The following is an 18581-nucleotide window of genomic DNA, read 5'->3' on the forward strand; positions in this document are numbered from 1 at the left end:
ACGGCTAGTCGCGCCCATGAGACCTTCCAGGGATATTTTGAATTAATCTCCGGGCTCCGCAAGGCACCATGATACTGAGTCTGGTGTGTGGGAGATATCATAAAGTCTGTCAAGGCCAATCAAATGACGAAAAGGGAGGCACTGGATGATAGGGGAAGTTATCCGGACCATAACCCTGAGCGTATGCTCTGATATGAGAGAATAATATCCTCACATCTCCGACTATGATTTAGAGGAGGCCGAGGTTGAGCTGAGTCTCGAACCTTGCGAGCTTTGCCGCGTTTATTCGATACTGCATCGGCGTCGCTCAAACACCAACTAGACTCAATAACGCAGGCAAAAGCTGGCAACCATTGAAGATGGATATAATATCGGTGGGTGGTATAGAGCCTAGAGGAGAGTGACTCACCTTCATTGTGTTTGTTTGATATGACTTGCATTTCTGTGAGCGATACCTCAAGGGACCATATTTTATACCCATAGTTTTGTCTCGTAGAGGAAGAAGTCAATAGATGCCAGAAGAGAATTAGACCATATTGTGACAACTTGGAACTCAATAATTCATAGAATTCGCAGCCCGTATCAGAGACATACCCCAAAGAAAGAATACGCCAGAGCAAAGGCAAAGAAAACATGAAACGCTCCGTATCACCACCAAATACCGCAATATCGAGTAATACAGTACCTATTAGAGGGCACAAGCCCCATACGAGCCAATTCCTTTGTCGCCGCTCCACGTAAAACGTCCTAAGGATACCCCAAGATGATACCACCTATGTCAAATTAGTCCTGAAGACTCACCTGAGCTGTTCCCTACTGGACGGGGATACTGTAGACTTTGACAGGCCCGCTGACATGAGAGTTGCACCGACGGGCTAGCTATATTAAAGATAATGCTTAGTATATATCGGTGTTTTCTGTATTGCTATTCGGATATCCCTACCGGTTATAAAGGCTGTAGAGAAATCGGTCAAACACGTGATAGTACTGGATTCATTTGGCAATATAAAAACATCTCCATGCTTTGTCACTCGCCATCTGTCAATCAGCCTCATCAAAGTGAAACGCGGACTGCCACGCCGTATGTCTACATTTAAATACATATGTTGCGTGTACCCTTCTTCAGTATGACTATAGTGTGACACATTCTATTTTTACCTTTCAAGACCTTAGATCAGGGCTCTACGTGTCTCGGACAGACGACCTGGGCCTGGAGCTGACTCAGGGCGGTTCTGATTCCATCTACCTTGAATTGAAAGCAATTCGAGGTAAGTATCCTTGCCTCTGGTCTTAACGCTATTTATATCCTAATTTAGACTTTCCCTTAGGTGGTAATGTTGAAATCTAAATCAAGAAAGCAATCGTCATTATTCGAAATTATATGCATAGCCTCTAGTGAAGGACGGCATGAGGGCTGATGTTTTGGGATCTGGGGAACCAAGTATTTCCTAAATGAAACCTAGTACCAGCAATCCTATGCCAAGACTTGATGTTTCTCTTCCATTTCAGTACTCAGTCTGCGCCGCTTTATGTTCTCCCCGTAGATCCAAGTAGAACGGTAATAACTCCGAGTAGCCATCCATTCACTGTATCACTTTTCCATCTTCGTTGTGGGGAACTTCTTTCGCCTCGTCTTCGATACGCACTTCGGGCTGGTTTCGACAGCTTGTGCCTGGCTTTTGCCCTGACAACTCTCAGGTTACATTCGAGGACAGAAGCTCAGCGGATATGCTCCGCCTGTCTCAGCCTGATACTACCTTTCTAGCATTGTGACAAGCTGTGGATCGTGCCTCTGGAGTTATGAAGGTATCTCCAAAACAGCATTCTATAATGCAATATTCTCAAAACATAATACACCAAAAATACGATAACCAAATTTTGGCCCAGGTCAATAATTATATGGGCCAGCACAACGCTGGATACCGATATATACTCAGTAATTCGGAGTTTAATGCCGGTAGGCGTCGAGATATAAATAGCCACGTGGCTGTCTCTTCAGCGGTCCCATGGACTAGGGGGCATCTGGCATGAGGGAGGATTCTATTTTCCTCATGGGCTGTGAGGCAAGCTAAAGTTCAAGCTGTTCAACAGACCACCGTAGCTACTCGCATATACACTATCGCTGGGGCGAACATATGACATTCAATATCTAGGGTTGTCCTACTACGCTGTTGACTTATTTTGTGCTGAAAGCGTATCGGGGATTCTAAAGGCAGCGGAGAATCTCAGAGCAACCTCAATACCACTCTTGACAGCGAGACTACGTCGGGGCAACTACCATTCACATTCATCATAAGCAACGCATTGTCTTAGATCAACTACCAACAATAGCATAGACCTTGTACCCACTCATTCAGCTCATCCGCAGACATTATACTTCCGAGGCCTACACTAACCCCATCAAGCAAACCGCACAACATAAGGACAAGGCTTCTCCCCAAATTTGGCGATGCTGTTCTCCTGGACCTTATTCACGCGGTCATTAGGAGCATTCCACATACGATCGCCCGAGTCCCTATCATAATTAGCAACCGCTTTATATCCTCAGAGGGAAAGGAAAAAGAAAAACATACATCATCAACCCAACATGGTGGATACTCTCCCTGTCTGCACAGTCACACTCCCCACCGAAGAAAACAGCATCGCCCGCTCTGCGCTGCTCATACGGATATTTCCTGGACAGTAAACTCCATTAGTCTGATCCAACATTCATACCATGTCATTTCAACCACAGCAAAGAAATGCAAAGAAAGGGGGGAAAAGGAAGCATACTTATACTTCAACTCCTTCTCCTTAGCACAATACATATCAGACGTGACACGCAGACCCTCCGAGAACAAATCCCGACCCGTGACCTGGCACACAGCCCAACACACGAGTCCCGAGCAGTCATACCCGATATCGCCGTACTGGTAGGGCGGTTGATCGTGCGAGGGACCCTCACAAGATCCGCCGCCCCAGGCGTAGGGCGTTCCTGCTGCTGTCAGGGCTTTGCTGAGGATCTTCTGGCCGGTGGTGCTGTTTGCGGTGGTGGGGTGTAGGGCGTTCGTTGCCGTTAGGGTTGTGAGGAGGGTGGCAAGGATGAGCTTCATTTTGGTGGTTCGTTTTCTTTATGGTCTGGTTGGGATGTCTGGGTAGAGTTGTGATATTGCATAAGTTGAGAGAATGATGAGATTACGGATCTATATATCCCACTTTGTTCATGTGAAGCGTATTTATCGTATCTATTTTTATATCCCTGCTTCATCCATTGTAACGTCGTGTTGGTTATCAGATCTGCAATGGATCTGCCTCGAGACAGAATACGAGCTTCGGGCGATGATCATATCTGATTGCATCTGGGTTCATTCTTCCTCAATGACAATAACCAAGGACCTGTAGTGCTGAAAACCGGAATATACGCATCTCCTGATACGATCCAGAAGTCAGGACATCTACCGATCAATTGTTTTAAAATAAATGGAATCAGTGTACGAAATAACAACCTCATCAATGTTAGATGAAAGGAGTGATGAACACGAGAAGTGGAGGGCCAAGAATGCACATCACTATGCAGACTTCAGAAGATCCATCGTAACAGGCAAGATTTACATCAGTTCGGTTGATCGTTGCTTGAGATAAAACGACTGAGTATAATTAGACCCCAAGTCACTCTTTTTCACTTTTTATATTGCGACGGATGTCACAGTCTTTGCTGTTGATTGGTTAATATCACTACTCTGTAGAGTGAGTGACAAGATGAATCTATTAGTTGAGTCGGAGTTCATGCTTAACATGCACGTTATATATTCCCGGACGGCTGGAGAAATTCGCTTTAACTACATCTTTATTTAGCACGGAGTATATAGTATGAGTATCACTTCTCAAACCAATAAATTAAAAATTACTCTCACGTCCTGATCAGCCCCATCGCGCGACGTATTCCATATCTGGTTCGTTGGCAACTTGGCGATTCGGTGTCGGTTGAGCGTCGAGGACTAGATATCATTGGCTTATATTAGCTTTTACTGTGCATGGGTGTATGGTATTGTAAACCTCTTTGAAGAAGTATCTGTATTTACATCCCAATACCCCTTCAGTATACATCAAATATCAAAGCTCGCAGGTATTCCACTCAATTCGTACTCGCTGTTCGGCCTTTTCATATCGTGTACTTGTTCACCAAAACAACATCCACATCCACGGTCTATCCCAGACCCCGGATCGACAGATCTCTCTGCAAGGGGACCGTTTGGGTTACAAGGAATATTGCTATTTGGATATCCCAACAAGAACCCCGCCATTTCCGCAACCGTGAATGCCAGCTGTATCAGATGTGGCAAAAATGCTTGTTGGGCGGAAACCCCTCAACTTCGTCAATCATATGCAACTAGGCCCCCCTTACATAAATATCCTCGGCTACCATTCGACCAGAGACAACCAGCATTTGCCAATACTAGTGCGTTGCTGCAGGTCGGGATTGAAATACTGCATAGTATGCGTTGGTGACGCCTTGCAGCAAGGGATTTGAACCCACATTTGGCAGGTTGATCCCTCATACCGGGTCCTACGGCGTTATCGGTCCTATCTTGGTGAATAGACTTAAGCGACCTTTCTTACTCTGTGAGGGATGAAAAGGTCAGTCTTAGATAGCCCCTTGCCGCTATTTGGTTCGTCCTTTGGAATGTTCGGGTATAGGCTCGTCGATTCTTCAGGCTATTTCTCTTGGCGAAATTAGGTATCTCAGTAGCATCTTTAAAGCTCCCCACTAGATTTGAGTATGTTTGGGACGGGCTTCTGGGAACTAATAGCTGCGTATATGGATCGTTTCTCTTAAGCCTTTGCGCTTGGGTTGCTTCCCAGTCGTCAGATAAAAGACTCATTGGGATACCTTGCAGCAATCTTTTGGGATTTCGATACATACGCCCTCGCGGGTTGCAGACAGTGGGAAGCCTGGGTCAGTTCGTTACTATGTTTGCCACTGTCGGTGGGTGGTAGCGTGTTGGATAAAGCAAGGACAAAAAAGGAAGATGGCCATTGAACTAGCAGCATGCGCTATGAGTCATATGCATCACACACATATCGCTATGGTATAACACTATTCAATCATCTAGGTCGCTAAAGGCTATTGACAATAAAGAAGAAAAACAAAAAGGAAATGAAGGGGAAAATTCCAACACAGATACGCGAAGGAGGAGGGCTGCTTCTACGCCAAGAACTCTCGGTCTATGGCCTGATTTAATTTATCTGCTGCAAGTTAGCCGGTGTCTTGTCAGGAGCGATAATGATATACCACTTATCCCCTGTATGGCTTCGAATGCAATAGAGTAATTCTCTAAGAACTTGACGATCAGCCGTAAGTTGTGATATAGCTCGTTCCGGAAGTCGGATAAAGAGGTGGTATCCAGAGCATTGATGTCGTCAGGCGCGGTGTGTTGGATAGCCCGCGCTTTCAGACCCAGCATCAGCATTGCATAGCTGGACTGCACTCCGCAGCATACCACCGTTGGCATGGTTCGGGGCAGTTCATTGCCACACCCCCCACGGGCGTATTGTGTATTAGCTAGGATATCGCTGGTATGATTCGGGTAGAGAAGGTTATCGAGCAATGTGACAATGTTGAGTGCTGCATGCAGACAAATCTTTGATGACTCTTCGCTAGAAAACGGCATCTGAAGTTTATGAATCTGGGACATCAGCGAGAAGTCTTCAACCAGGCTAGAGTCGCTGCTCATTTCTAACGGCATATCCATCCGAGAATTACTGTCCGTAGGTATGGATACCTCTGGATGTCGTATAGAGCCAGATAGAATATCTTGAAAAGCGCACAGTCGATGCAGTTTGATCCGCGCCCTGTATTATTAGCGAAGTTATCACCTTTCATGGATGGGCAGTATTTACGTGTGTAGCTTGATCTCTGCAAAATCCCTCATGGCCTTCGATGTCATGCATTCAATGGATTCAGGCTGTGGAGCCATCTGAGACACAAGAGGAGCATCTCGACTGCAGAATAATAGAGAAGATATTTGCCTGTCAAGCTCCTTCATGCGTTTGGAAACCCAAGATGTGTCATCAGCTTCAAGCATCGTCTTATCAAGATCATTGGCGAATCCGGCAGATTCGACAAGGACCTGTTGGGCCTCGACAATGAGTTTCCACCCCTATATTGGTAAGTAAATCTGTGTGATCCAGTTTTGGGCTTGTTCAAACAACATACTTCCGGATATGGAGTTACAAACCATGGATCATAAAGATCAAAGGCTGGAGACTGTGATGGGTGAGTCATGTATCCTGCGAAGAATGTGCATTTAAACGAACCGTTCCGCTAATAGCCGCTGCTTGACATGCCATCATATACTGGATCAAGATCAGCAACGACTAGATAATGAATATATCACAGGCACCTACCGTCATCCACCAAACCCTCCGTTTAGAGTCTGCATACTGTTCTTCCTCTACCGCTTCATGCAGGGACATACTCATGGCCAGTGCAAGGGCCTGGTTGGCCCGTTGAAGCATATTATCAATGTTCCCCCGTTGTGCATACTCATAAATACTAAGTATTGACAATGTCACAACGCCCTCCAGGGGTACTTCCAGCTTCGGATGAAACGGTACTCGTTCAAAGGCTTTGGTAGTGTCAGCTGGACCAGTCTGTGAATTCTGGCCCATGCTGAGCAGTTCATAGTCTCTTTCAATGACGCCAAGGGCCGTTTGTGCAAAACAATGTGCATATTCCCTTCGTCTCTTCAAATACTCTGTCGTCTTGGAATTTCTTTCGTTCGGATGGGGTATCAGAGACAGAATGGCTGAAATAGCCAGGCTAAGAGGGCTCGTCGGCTCAAAGGTTGGAGGGCCTCTAGCTAATGGACGGCTAGACACGGGCTGATGTTCAGACGGGGGCAAGATTGGGAAATAAGGATGGATAAAAACGTAATAAGCGTCAAGTCTAATTCTGTCAACACAGCACGTGATGACTGTTCTGCACCCAAGCTTACATATCTTCATTACTGCCGTAGAGTCGTACGGGGTTAGATACCGACTTCAAATTGGAGTCGGGATTGATTTCGTCTGCATGGGCACCAAAGATGGAGTCAAATATAGAGTCGATTTCCGCAAAGGGCATCTCCACGCTGCGCAGGCCTGCCCCTGGGCCACATAAGCCTCCCAGTTGGTGGACCCATTCTAAATACAACGTATTAGATCCTTGACTCTTATTAAGAGCATCCAAAGAACTGGTCAAGAGCGACTTACCACCTCCCGAGAGAGGCGACATCCCCGTCTTGCTCGAGGCCTTCGGTAGGCGGCTTTCCCCCTCCACAACAGATGTTACTGTTTCGAGACGAACGGCAGCAGCTTTATGCTTCCTATTGGAACAAGAACGTGGTCCGCCTCGTCGACTGGGCACATAAGAGCAAGATCTTCCTTTCGCGTCGCAGTTGGAGCAAGCTGTCTGGCCATCACAACGTATGCGCAACGCACGACTGCCTCGGGGCGAGAACTCATTCAGTTAATCATCCACTTCATATATGCCAGGGACGCACCAAGAAAGACAGGCTAGTTTGACAGGAGGACGGCTGGCCTTCTGGCAAATAGAACGCGTATGTTCGAGATCGGCAGTCATATCTCAAATCCCGGTCAATATGGAGCGAAGTCGAAAAAAGCAAGGATCGTACATCGTCCTGCACAAATAGAGGGGTTTGCTCATGGCATGGTTAGGTTTTGTATCGGCCGTGAGAAAAAAAATGCAAATCCCGAACAGCGCAAGCGAATCCCGACTTGATGTCAATCAACCATACAATCAAGTGGTCCATATGGTGGAGCTTTGATGGAATGGGTCTTGGCAACGGGTATGGCTTGGATGATCCGGCATCAGCCGAGCGCGAGAAGAGTGAGGGATTGGATCTTGCAGATCGGGGAGATAACTTTTCCTGTTCTCAAGGAGGTGGAGTCACGAGCTGCGTGGGGTGCTTGCTTCTTTTGTTTGTTCGCTGTTTTTTTTTTGGGTTTTCTTTTCCCTCCTCAATTCATTTTAAACTTTGACTTTTTCAAGGCATGACAGGTTATTACCAGGTAATAAATACATGCTTGCTTCTACGCCTTGGACAGAGACGGGAACTAACAAAAGAAAACAAGAATTTGGCCATCTCGTGCTGACGTGACACCTCCCAGTTAGTTCCACTGAATCTCGCACTGATGCCCTCTCGGTGAAATTAAAAAGTAATTCACGGGCCGCATGTTCTCCCATGTCGCGCTTGGCGCCAATCTGACCCCTCGACACTCTCGGAAGAATTGAGCCGTCGCCAATCGCAGTTCCATCCAAGCCAAATGGATTCCCAGACAGATTCTACCCCCAGCTCCAAACGGCGAAAAGGCCTTCTTGGCAAGTTCAGAAGCGCTCGTCTCCGGTGCGAGCCAGCGGCTGACATCAAACCTTTCGGGATCTGGATAAACATCCCCGTCCCGGTGGATTGAATAGGCCTGGGTGCTCACAGTCATTCCTTGAGGGATGAAGTAGCCACAGAACGTCGCTCCACCCTCAGGTGTCTCTCGAGGCAACGCCCCCGGGGCTGCCCCGTATAGCCTCAATGCTTCCATGATGACTGCATTAAGCAGCGGTAACTCCTCCAACGCAGCGTCATTGAAATCGGCGCTAAGACTATTGACTTCTTCCTCTAGCTCGCGTTGCAGGTTCGGCTGCGAGAGTACTGCCCAGACGAGGTATGTCAGAGTGATTGCGGTAGTATCTGAGCCGGCCACGATGAGATTCCCAGCCTCCAACACCACCTCTTCATCGGTAATAATGCCGTCGCCCTTCTCTGACTCATGCAACATGCCTGCAAAGATGTTACGACTGGAATTACTAGTCGTCCGGCTATTTGTTATCGCCCGCTGTCCGTACTGGAAAAGGTAGTCGGTTGCTCGGAACATGTTCCGAAACGATGAACGAGGAATGTGACGACCGAGCCACGCCAGTAACGGAAGCTCCGCCCCGATTCCAGAGCCCATCATGGTGGACTCCAACACATGGATATATTGGTTTTTCTGAAACATTAGTAAAACGCCAATGCATTAGGTGTAGGTGTCTGCGACTTACTTTCCCAACCCGAAGCATGTCAAATGACTCGCCGAACATCAAATGACCGCTCACATCGGTGGCAAGGAACGTCCACCATTTGAGCAAGTCAGATTTCCCGTCTGTCTTTAACTCCAACCGGATCTGAGAGACTGCCAATTGGACTTTCTCTTTGACAGCTGGCTCCCAGGTTCGGCGCAGCTCTGATTTCGAAAATGGACGTGCAAACAGTTTTCTCCGCACAGCATGTTCTTTAGGGTCTCTCATTGTAAAGACTCCGGATCTTTTCGAAGGAACAAACTTTTCGTACCATTTTGACTTCAAAAATGGAGTTCCGGCGCGATGAATTTCCCTGAATTCGGCAAGTGAAGATATGTCAACCTCGTCCGGGGCAACGCGGACAATTGGGCCATATTTCCGATGCAATTCGTGCACAAAATAAATGCGATTCCCAGTGAGACTTGCGAACTTCAGAGGTAACCTGGTCAGAGATGTGTACAATGGACCGGGAACGCGCCTCAGAGGAGACGACACAGCTATATAGAGAACCTAATATGGTGAGTCACCGAAGTATTGAAGGGGCGCTCAGGAGTAAGCGCAGACGACAAAAAACTATTACCTGGACGATCCACAGTGTAAACGCAATGCCCACATATATCTGCCACTCCATCTTGTTAAACTGAAGGAGTTAGCAATTTGCTATGCAATTTGTCGCTCTACAATCCACAGGCACGTATCAAGGCGTCTAGTCTCTGGAACAATAGCCTTATCTTTCAGACAGTAACACGAATAACAACCGTGGCAACGATATATGATTACCATCCGTCTGCGAGAGAAACTCTTCACCCGCTCTGGTCAATCAATTTAACTCCTATCATCCAGCACTGGGGTCGCTGTCTTGATATAAGCCGTGTACCCCTCAGCACGCTAAGTTATGCTAGTTAGTTATGTTATGTCCGCTTGACTAAGCGGATGTCGCATTTATTGTCGCGAGCGGGAGATGTGGAGATACTTTGGTTTCAGCCGAGCACCGATTTAGTCGGTATGCGAGCAACGGCAGTTGTGCTTCACGTGTACTCCGCGCGTACTCCGTACAGATAACCTGCGGATTACTGGCCTAGTCAGGACAAGTCTAAACACGTTGCTTGGCACCGCGGTATGCGGCCTCTACAGCTTCTGGCGGCGATTTTGCGAGTTTCGTAGTTGAAAACCGGATTGATCCAGATTATTTGATCGTTTGCTCTCCAGCTAGATACCCAAGCTTGCAAAGTGGAGTATTACTAGGACAAAGTTGAGACTTACTCTTATTCTTGATGCCCAGAGACTTGCTGCGCTTTAATCAACAAAACTGGCTCAGTACCCTTATCTAGTGTTTGGAACTTCGACTTTTCGGTCTACATGAGAAGGTGAAAACTCAAATGCACACTTCAGCTATTGCGGCTCTCCAAGAGCAAGCCCTGTTCCGTGACACTTCTCTACCTTCTCCTAGCAAAATCGCCCTCTCCTCTTGGGCCTACTGGTCAAAGTACGGTGCCTCTCCGACAGCGAGCTGATATCCTAGATGAATGGTGATCTTTCCACGAACTTGACAATAATTAGGAAAGGGCTTGTCGCTTTATTAGGGACTGAACTTGGGCTGGAACCCCAAGTGTACCATCGACTGTACCACTGTACCACTGTACCACCGTATACCATTCTGCTAATATAACTAACTCTCCCCACATTCCAACACAATGATAAGGATCAAGTTAAACACGTCGTCTTTGACCGTCAACTCACCGGGGGGTGTTTATCAGATCTATTATATGCCATTCAGAAAGACAACTACGTCAACGCTTCAACCGGTCATCTTATGGCACCGTCGAACTGGGATCAACCACGACTTCGAGTCGTCCCGCTATCAAACACTCGCAGAAATCAGGCGCTTGTTTGCTTTAGTTGAAGAAAAAGATGCTCCGCCAGTTCGCCTGCCTTTTTTCGCATATCTGGATGCCAGACAAGCATTACCTTCGCGAGATCCAGAAACGCTTCCCTCTCCTCTCCCTCAAGAAATGAAACTGTGCCGCCTAGTTCCCGGTCGGGGATCAGGTCTTCGTAGAGAAAGCGACCTAAGATGTTTCGTGAGTCTGAGAATATTTCGTTCGAGATAGGAAACCCAGTAATACCACTATTGTCAAAGAATGGCCCACAAAAGTACTCCTCCGCCGTCCCGCATGCTTTGTCGTCTTCTCGTCTGACAGGTTGCGGCCAAGAGTATTCTCGCATGTATTGATACCTTTGTGTGATCTCTGGAGGTGGTGGACCGAGTAAGGCTATCATTTCGGCGATGCGTAGCTTAGCATCATAGCGACCTTGTTGATCATGGATATGCCGAAATAACTCTTTGCCTTCGATCATATCCCACAGCTGATCTGGCATCAGTGCACGCAACAACTTTGGAGAACAACGGGACGCACCAGAACACCAAGATTCCAAATATCCGCAGGCATTTGCCATCCATTACCCAGTATCACCTCTGGTGCCCGATAGTGATCTGGCTGAGTAGGCCAGACGCCCCAGTCGTCATCTTCTTCTAGTCTGGTTACCAAGCCGAAGTTAATAAGCTGTGGTATACTTCTTAGGCTTTTGAGTGGCCCCAGGTTATTCTGGGACTGATACACTGGTCGTCCGGTCGAATTAATCTTGAAAGCTATCGGTCTTTCAAACTAAGAATCTATGAAATCAGCAAGTATAGTTGGACCCTCGAATGAGACCATAATATTTTCAAGCTTTAGATCTAGGTAACCGCCAAAACTTAGTATCACCAACGGAAAGCAAGGCCGAAGATGAACTTACCCGTATAAAATATCCTACATTCTTTGTAAAGGTAATCAAGCCCTGTAAAAAGAGCACGAATATATGTTTTAATAAGGGGCAGTGGCATCTTTCTATCGTCAAAGCGCCGCCGATACATCGACAATGGCTCCCTCATAGGTGGATATACAAGACAAGAATAAAAACCTTCTGGGCCTTTAACTTCAAAAGAGTCTAACAATGGTCGGATAAGTGAGCGACCACGATGTGATGGATCTGCTGTGGAAACGTGCTCTTCAACCTCGCGCTCATGACAAGCGGAATTCGTATTGCTATTGGCGATTTTCAGTTCCACAACATTTTCTGGCTCTTCAACATGCCTGTATGTTTATTAGATACAGAGAGCTTCGAATTGAACAGAAATTATTGAAGGCTACCCTTGCAGATCGCGCGCGAGCCATACTGTTGAAAGACACGCCCCAACCGACCTTGACCAGGGTTTGGTAACGACTGGCGAGTACCTCTCCGGGCTTCGCTGGGTAGAAGTACTTGGAATTGTATACTGGCGAGATCTCTTCATCAACAAGTATGTCAGGCGGTAAAGGTGGCCCGGGAGAAGGCATGGGAAACGGTTTCTTGCGAAGCAAGGCAGACAAACGGGGAACGGACGGTCGTATAGTATTCATTACGAAGGTATACGCCGTAAGCCGATGGGAGAATGTGATATCAATGGTTGTCAAAGAAGAACAGGATCAAGAGGGAGCCCCTGCATGGTTAGTGAACTTGATCACGTGGAACTCTAGATGTCTTACCTACGACATCCCATGGGGATTTCTCTTCGCGTTCATTGTCTCTGTCGTTCGCTAATGCATGTGGCTTTCCACGTGGAAGTGTGTCCTGTACGACGAAGGATTCCTTGTGTTCAAGCATCATATGGGGAACAGCAGCTGGCCTCAATTGAGGGCGATAAGGCATCAGGATAGAGCATTCCTTATGCCCGTGTATTTTCTGATGGAAGGACTAACATTCGTCTCGAGTGTATGATTCGTAGTCCACCTAACTCATCAAAATCTATCGTCCGACTTCCACCAAACTAACCATAGTATTTCGATCAAGACGAGTATAGAGCTTCAGACAGTTTGGCCCCGGTGATAACTTCAATGTAGTCTTAATAAAAGGTCAGACCTAGTTAAATAGAAATTTAACATCGCGGTTACCTGTAAACGTCATTGTTTGGTGTTGATCTAGTATATTCCACGAACTTGGACAAGTCCCTTCATATTCTTAATCTCTCATCCTCTAGAATACCCCTACAGGTCTCTCAAAACAGACCACTGTGCACAATAATATCTTGCCCACATACACTGTGTTTCCAAGAAGATCTTCAATTACCACTTCTTATAACATAATTGGTGGGAGTCGGGGGTCTTGATACTCTATAGTGTAGCCGAGCGGCAGTTAGTAATTCAAAATACGATGGCTGAGATTAACATTAGATTTAATTATAGGTTTATATCACCTATCGTCCCATTTGTCTACACAGACGGCAGCCTTCATAGTCGATAATATGAGCGAGCCGTAGGCAATGTCAGAATGATGACGATACCGGTCCTGGATATAGGAACCAAGTTTAAGCCTCGAGATGGATTGACAAGAATGATTTGACTCATTACACTTACAGATTCGTAGCAGCATTTATATTTTAATGCATGAGCAGATTAAATTCTCAGTCACCGATCCCAGACTGAGGTATACTAAACCCTCCAGCTTCGCTTTCTCCCATATTTCACACAGACACACAGACACACGCAGAGAGAGGGGGAGATAGAGATGGGTTCTAGCTGTAACTCCTATCGATTCAATCGATGATTAGTAAAAAAAAAAAAAATACGATGTTGCTGGGACTAAGAAATGTTCCCCCTCATGTGAAGATGCGCCAGTTTTATATATATCCTAGCACTAACCGAGTACTACCGACGTATTTCGTCTCCAGGGATCAAATACACCAAAAGCAGCCATACTATACAGTACTGAACGATTTCCTAGTAGAAAGAAAATCTACTTAGGAGATAGACATCATGGGGGAAGCAGCTTTATACTCTGCTCTCCCCCACCTGCAAACCCATACGAACTTCAGCTAAACCCTCTAGGAAATCAATGAAAGGGTAATCGAATGCAACCCGACAGGGAACACAAAAGTTGAACAACATGTGAGCAACCCTTTACCAACAACGAGCCAAAAAAAAGCAGTAAAAGCGGCCCCCCCCCCCCAAGGACCACAAATCTTTGACATCAATTTCCACAGACAGCCAAGCACTATGAGCATCGGCCCTCGCGACCCCTTCCGAAGACAGCCGATGTCGCAGTCGATCATCGCGCTTCGTCTGACGATCATGAAGATCTCTCCACCGCATTGACGCGGAACGCCATCCTTCCAGCAACTTGGCATAAGTCCTGAGTTAATCTGGTCCATTTATTCAGTCATGCTAACACGAACCGGAGCTCCGTGCTCACGTTGGTTGCTGATCTGCTTTGGAAGCCATTGCGTTTGAATTAGTGTGTAATAGTTCCAGCTGATATACGTCTGGTTGTATGGCGAGGCGCTGAAGGATTATTTTTGCGAGGGAGTTATTCGTATGTGTGCATCCCTGGATTGATACTAAGGGGTTATGCAGTGGGGTTGTGTGATTTGGAATTCGAGTAGTTTGGTATTCTGTTCGATTGTAGATATGGTATCTATTCTATTTGAAGGTCTTGAGAAGGCTCGTCACGGCCAATAGGTCATTGGTTGCAAATCTTCATCTCTCCTCCCAATATAAAGACATGTGTAGATAGAAGGGAATAGTATATATGTACAAGATAAGTTGTAATGAAAGACATGGATAGACCAATCACCCTAGAACTAAATAAACACAGGGCTGAGGGCCTGGGATATCAATATAGGCGTCATGAATAATAGAAACAGTAAGATGCCCCAGAAACGGGAGGCCCGGACATCACTAATAAGCGTATTATGTCAAGAAAAATATATGAATGGTAGTGAAGAGAGCGTAAGGAGAAGAGAAAGACAAGAGAAAGGAAAGGGCATTCGACATTAATTCGATGATATTAGGAGTTGGCGTTCTTCCGTAAGAGTAACTGCGCAAGGGTTGCAAGCCAGTCGACTGTCGGCTATCTCCCCCACATCCTGGCGCTCTGCTCGGGACCTTTGCCGTTTCCGAGGGACCCTTTGCTCGACCGGTCACTGCTTTCAGCCTCCGGGTAGGCAGGCTCGTGGGTGATTTCAATTGTGGTATGTTGATACACCTTTCCAAGAGGCGCCAGTTCCATGCCGGAAGGTTGTACGATATTGTCAGTGGATCCTTCGCGCACAGTGTGGCCGAATTCGTCGTCGTCTTCACGGTGTCGGTGGGTGCGCAGAACGCTGATATCAGTCCGAGTGTGCTTGCCTTCTGCGGCGGTAATGGTTGTGAGATGGTCAGTCTTTCGGTTTTTGCTGCTTGCAAAGCGGTTGTAGCTGCGATCGCGACTTGGCTCGGACTCCAAAATCAGGTTTCGACGAGTGAGCGTGTAGAGAAGGACGTCGACTAAGCCTGAACTCGTAATAACGGCACCTGCAACACAGAAGAAGGCAATGCTTGGTGTTTGACCTTGGGCGGTTGCCATTCGTCCCGCAGCAAGAGGCAAGGACAGCACAATGTACGCAACCGGATAGATAATCATGTATCCGATAACACGTCGCAGGCGCTTGAGACTCTCCGTATGACTGCTTCCAAGGATGGCAGATTGCTTGATCCGACGGCGTAGCTGGAACCACATGATGGCATAGAGACAGACGGTTCCGAATTCGGCCAGGAAAATCCAGATATAATGAGTCCACAAACGGATTGGCTCGTACTCTTCGCTGATCCAGCACTGGGGTTACATTTAGCAATCGACTTTTATATCGGGAAAACAGAAGACCCTTACCCATGCGCCTGACGGAATGAAGACAAATCGTCCGTGGGATGCGAGCGGAATAATAACCAAGATAGCCACAAAAAGCCAAACGCCGACCACGCCACAAACAAAGACTCGATGGCTCAGCTTGCGACCCAGTGCTACCAGAAGGAATGTATGAACGGCAATTGCGAGCACGAACAAACCACTGCCGGGATCCCCAATCTGCAGCCAAAATCCTTGAAGAAAGCAGGCCGCCGAAGACGCTTCTATTCTGTTGTCTGTGATCCATTTAAGACAGATTAAAAATGCCAGTGATTGTTGCAGATCGGCCAACACTAGGTTATAGATAAGAACAATATACTGGTTGTAACCGATATATCGTGCGTAGTTGGAGCGCCAGAAGACCAGCCGATAAGTGATGAACAATAGTAGAATCAAAGTCGCGATGAAGGATAGGAAGGCCATGACGGTGACCGCAATTAGGCCCTTGCGTTGGGCTGATGGTAGAGGATCGATATCCAATGTAGGGCCACCATTAGTATAAGCCAGTCGCCGTGCAAGGGAGTTACCCTCGTCGTCACGACTGGCCAGCACACTCAACACTTGAGCCAGACTCATTGTCGTTTAACCTCTCGTAGTAATCCTTTCGATTCCGCAGTTATCATTCTTCGTGCGACACGTGCGGAGGCCGTGCCCCAGGGTAGGGCGAAGTTGTCGAAGCGATATTAGAAACAGGAAGATGAAAAACCACCCTGGGGAGACACTGATTGCTCCGGCAGAACTAGGATGCAAATCGTCGGGCTGGCACCCTATGGAGATTTAGTCCAGAGCGGAGATATATCTATTATATCCGCTTTCTTCAGGGGCAGTCCATGTCCTTATTCCATGATGGACCAGCTATCAGCATGAGAAAAGAAAAGAGGGGGGTGGAGGGGGGGATGAGAAGGTTAAGGGCCACGACGAACGTAGTGCAATATTAATTCTATTATTTTCTTTCATGGTTTAACTAAATTGCTACAATGGGGATTGAAACTAAACTACCGACATTGGGCGAGTGGATTGTGTGGAGTGGCACCTTTTCTCATCCGTAGGCCGCGCAAAGCTTTTATTAAACTCTGATGGGCTTAGTTGTCTCCGCCTCAACCAACAATTCCTTTATGAAAGGGACCGACTCCACAGGACTGGACGGACTAAGGAGTAGTAGGTTTCCTGACTGAAATTGGAACGCCAGTACAGGGGCACCCTTCCGGACGATCAAAGAGGTAATTGAAAACAAAAAACCTAATGGACTTCTGGGCCCGGGAGGTGGTTCCTGAAAACTCTAGACACGAGGGTTCCATGCCAAGAGAAGTAAGGCCACGAATGTGTTTTGGGCTGCGGGGGAATTGAGGAGGAACGGCTCGTAGTAGAATTCCTTGGCTCTCGTAATTCGACGATAGATAACCTTCCCATGACCTTACGGGGTTAGGTTGCCTAGTACGGAGTAAAAACAAGGGCACAGATGGTAACCGTTGAACCAAAGAGGTTCCAAACAGTCGTCGTCTGCAGGGGTAGAATTGGGCCCATTGTGGCAGAAGTGGGCTTTGACCGACCACAGGCAGAAGGATATTATTATTGCACGGAAAATATCGAAACAGGAGTAGTTCAACTTTGCCACCACTGGATTGGACATTAGGCCCAGACCTAGTGCTTTAAAGCTGGAAATTAGCAAGAATAGGAATGAACCGCCTCAGGAACCCCGCAGAGTTTCCAGGTCAAGCATCTCACTCCTTTCTTGGTGACCGGGAGACAAGACTTGTCCGTGGAAAAGGAGAGGAGAACCCTAAACACAAATTGCATTAGTTGCCGAGACTGAAGGGAGAGACCATTCCAGAAACCCAACCGTCTCGAGACTCTCAAGACCCCCGCCTACGTCGATCGTTGTGGGTAATAAATACCGGAGATCCACAGAGGAATGGAGCATTGCTCTGTAATCATGTACTCCGGCGTACACAGTATCATTCATTCCGTGTGCTTGTGTAATGAAAAACTGAGAAGGGAGAGAGAAAAATGAAATACGGAGTTGACATTCTCACTCTCCCTCCCAGGTGTAAGCTTATTTTGCTTCAGGATGTACTCAAGGAAACTGTTGGACAATCCGTCTAGGTGCGGCTCGGTGTTGTCCGAGCGGGCGCAAACCCCCCCCCCCCCCCAAAATTTCTGGGCAGATCTTATCGACAGTCAAGAGCTTGTGGGCTATATCCGGAACCATAGTTGCGAGCTGCGATACTCACAACTGGAACGGTACCTATGTGTGATTGACAATGGGAGTACATAGCGGTGGTTGATGGCAAGGAACCTGAACTGCCCGGTAATTGATTGGTGTACCTAGCCCACTTCCCGCTAGAGGCGGTACTCAGGGAAGAAGTAGCGACGCTCGAGACACTGGCTGTACTAGTATACTGTAGTGCATACAATAGTAACACCCCATCCCTGCAGTAGACGATCGCATGTTGGTGTCTGTTAATTCAACAGGCATAATCTTAAAATGTAACCATCCCCTAATGAACAATAGTGTGGAAGAGCGAAACCCCAAATATGAGGCTGCATGTGATGGCTCATAGCTCGAAACCTCTATCATAAAGGATGAACTGAGCAGTCAGACAAACTAGACCCCCTCATAAATTAAGCGTGATGCGGATGCAGTAAAGGTCTGCCCACACGTTTGCCACTGATTGGCACAGTGGAAGTTGAGTCCCAAGTGCTCGTTGATGCTTAGTTCTGCTTGGTACTTGTGGTAATCATGAACAAG

The 18581-nt window shown here is 47.1% G+C and overlaps 6 protein-coding genes across 6 annotated transcripts; 1 reads left to right on the forward strand and 5 right to left on the reverse strand.

The window, feature by feature from the left end:
• Positions 1–2347: 2347 nt before the first annotated feature.
• BDV37DRAFT_117799 (C40 family peptidase) lies at positions 2348–3544 on the reverse strand. The gene is made up of 3 exons (XM_032078522.1): positions 2773–3544; positions 2574–2675; positions 2348–2515 (listed from the first exon to the last, which is right to left on the reverse strand). Exons 1-3 carry the CDS (start codon positions 3090–3092, stop codon positions 2401–2403), a joined length of 537 nt encoding a protein of 178 aa, XP_031941369.1. The 5' UTR covers positions 3093–3544; the 3' UTR covers positions 2348–2400.
• Positions 2876–3544, forward strand: BDV37DRAFT_248081 (uncharacterized protein). The gene has a single exon (XM_032081958.1). The coding sequence runs from the start codon at positions 3166–3168 to the stop codon at positions 3379–3381; it is 216 nt and encodes a 71-aa protein (XP_031941370.1). The 5' UTR covers positions 2876–3165; the 3' UTR covers positions 3382–3544.
• Positions 3545–5043: 1499 nt separating this feature from the next.
• On the reverse strand, positions 5044–7672 carry BDV37DRAFT_117702 (transcription factor domain-containing protein). Its single transcript, XM_032078521.1, has 9 exons — positions 7524–7672; positions 7234–7463; positions 6978–7164; positions 6388–6928; positions 6298–6336; positions 6197–6247; positions 5881–6140; positions 5273–5832; positions 5044–5226 (listed from the first exon to the last, which is right to left on the reverse strand). Exons 1-9 carry the CDS (start codon positions 7601–7603, stop codon positions 5186–5188), a joined length of 1989 nt encoding a protein of 662 aa, XP_031941371.1. The 5' UTR covers positions 7604–7672; the 3' UTR covers positions 5044–5185.
• A 474-nt stretch (positions 7673–8146) lies between these two features.
• On the reverse strand, positions 8147–9725 carry BDV37DRAFT_294121 (cytochrome P450; the record flags this gene model as incomplete). Its single annotated transcript, XM_032089578.1, has 3 exons — positions 8147–9024; positions 9077–9604; positions 9675–9725. 3 exons carry the CDS (start codon positions 9723–9725, stop codon positions 8152–8154), a joined length of 1452 nt encoding a protein of 483 aa, XP_031941372.1. The 3' UTR covers positions 8147–8151.
• Positions 9726–10972: 1247 nt separating this feature from the next.
• On the reverse strand, positions 10973–12471 carry BDV37DRAFT_271588 (putative protein kinase; the record flags this gene model as incomplete). Its single annotated transcript, XM_032084740.1, has 4 exons — positions 10973–11461; positions 11512–11744; positions 11891–12228; positions 12323–12471. The coding sequence occupies 4 exons, from the start codon at positions 12469–12471 to the stop codon at positions 10973–10975; spliced, it is 1209 nt and encodes a 402-aa protein (XP_031941373.1).
• A 2192-nt stretch (positions 12472–14663) lies between these two features.
• On the reverse strand, positions 14664–17097 carry gprC. Its single transcript, XM_032078523.1, has 3 exons — positions 16756–17097; positions 15818–16667; positions 14664–15763 (listed from the first exon to the last, which is right to left on the reverse strand). Exons 2-3 carry the CDS (start codon positions 16406–16408, stop codon positions 15020–15022), a joined length of 1335 nt encoding a protein of 444 aa, XP_031941374.1. The 5' UTR covers positions 16409–16667; positions 16756–17097; the 3' UTR covers positions 14664–15019.
• Positions 17098–18581: the final 1484 nt, after the last annotated feature.

The sequence above is a fragment of the Aspergillus pseudonomiae genome, assembly GCF_009193645.1.
Source record: "Aspergillus pseudonomiae strain CBS 119388 unplaced genomic scaffold BDV37scaffold_33, whole genome shotgun sequence".
In the NCBI taxonomy this organism is placed as follows: domain Eukaryota; kingdom Fungi; phylum Ascomycota; class Eurotiomycetes; order Eurotiales; family Aspergillaceae; genus Aspergillus; species Aspergillus pseudonomiae.

Coding starts and splice junctions, on each gene's coding strand:
- BDV37DRAFT_117702 (XM_032078521.1), bottom strand. CDS start 7,603: ATGACTGCCGATCTCGAACATACGCGTTCTATTTGCCAGAAGGCCAGC. Junction 7,464..7,523: donor AAACTAGCCTGTCTTTCTTG/GTGCGTCCCTGG, acceptor GCCCCGAGGCAG/TCGTGCGTTGCGCATACGTT. Junction 6,929..6,977: donor TACGGCAGTAATGAAGATAT/GTAAGCTTGGGT, acceptor TGACAGAATTAG/ACTTGACGCTTATTACGTTT.
- BDV37DRAFT_248081 (XM_032081958.1), top strand. CDS start 3,166: ATGATGAGATTACGGATCTATATATCCCACTTTGTTCATGTGAAGCGT.
- gprC (XM_032078523.1), bottom strand. CDS start 16,408: ATGAGTCTGGCTCAAGTGTTGAGTGTGCTGGCCAGTCGTGACGACGAG. Junction 15,764..15,817: donor TCATTCCGTCAGGCGCATGG/GTAAGGGTCTTC, acceptor ATGTAACCCCAG/TGCTGGATCAGCGAAGAGTA.
- BDV37DRAFT_117799 (XM_032078522.1), bottom strand. CDS start 3,092: ATGAAGCTCATCCTTGCCACCCTCCTCACAACCCTAACGGCAACGAAC. Junction 2,676..2,772: donor GAGAAGGAGTTGAAGTATAA/GTATGCTTCCTT, acceptor TTTACTGTCCAG/GAAATATCCGTATGAGCAGC. Junction 2,516..2,573: donor CACCATGTTGGGTTGATGAT/GTATGTTTTTCT, acceptor TAATTATGATAG/GGACTCGGGCGATCGTATGT.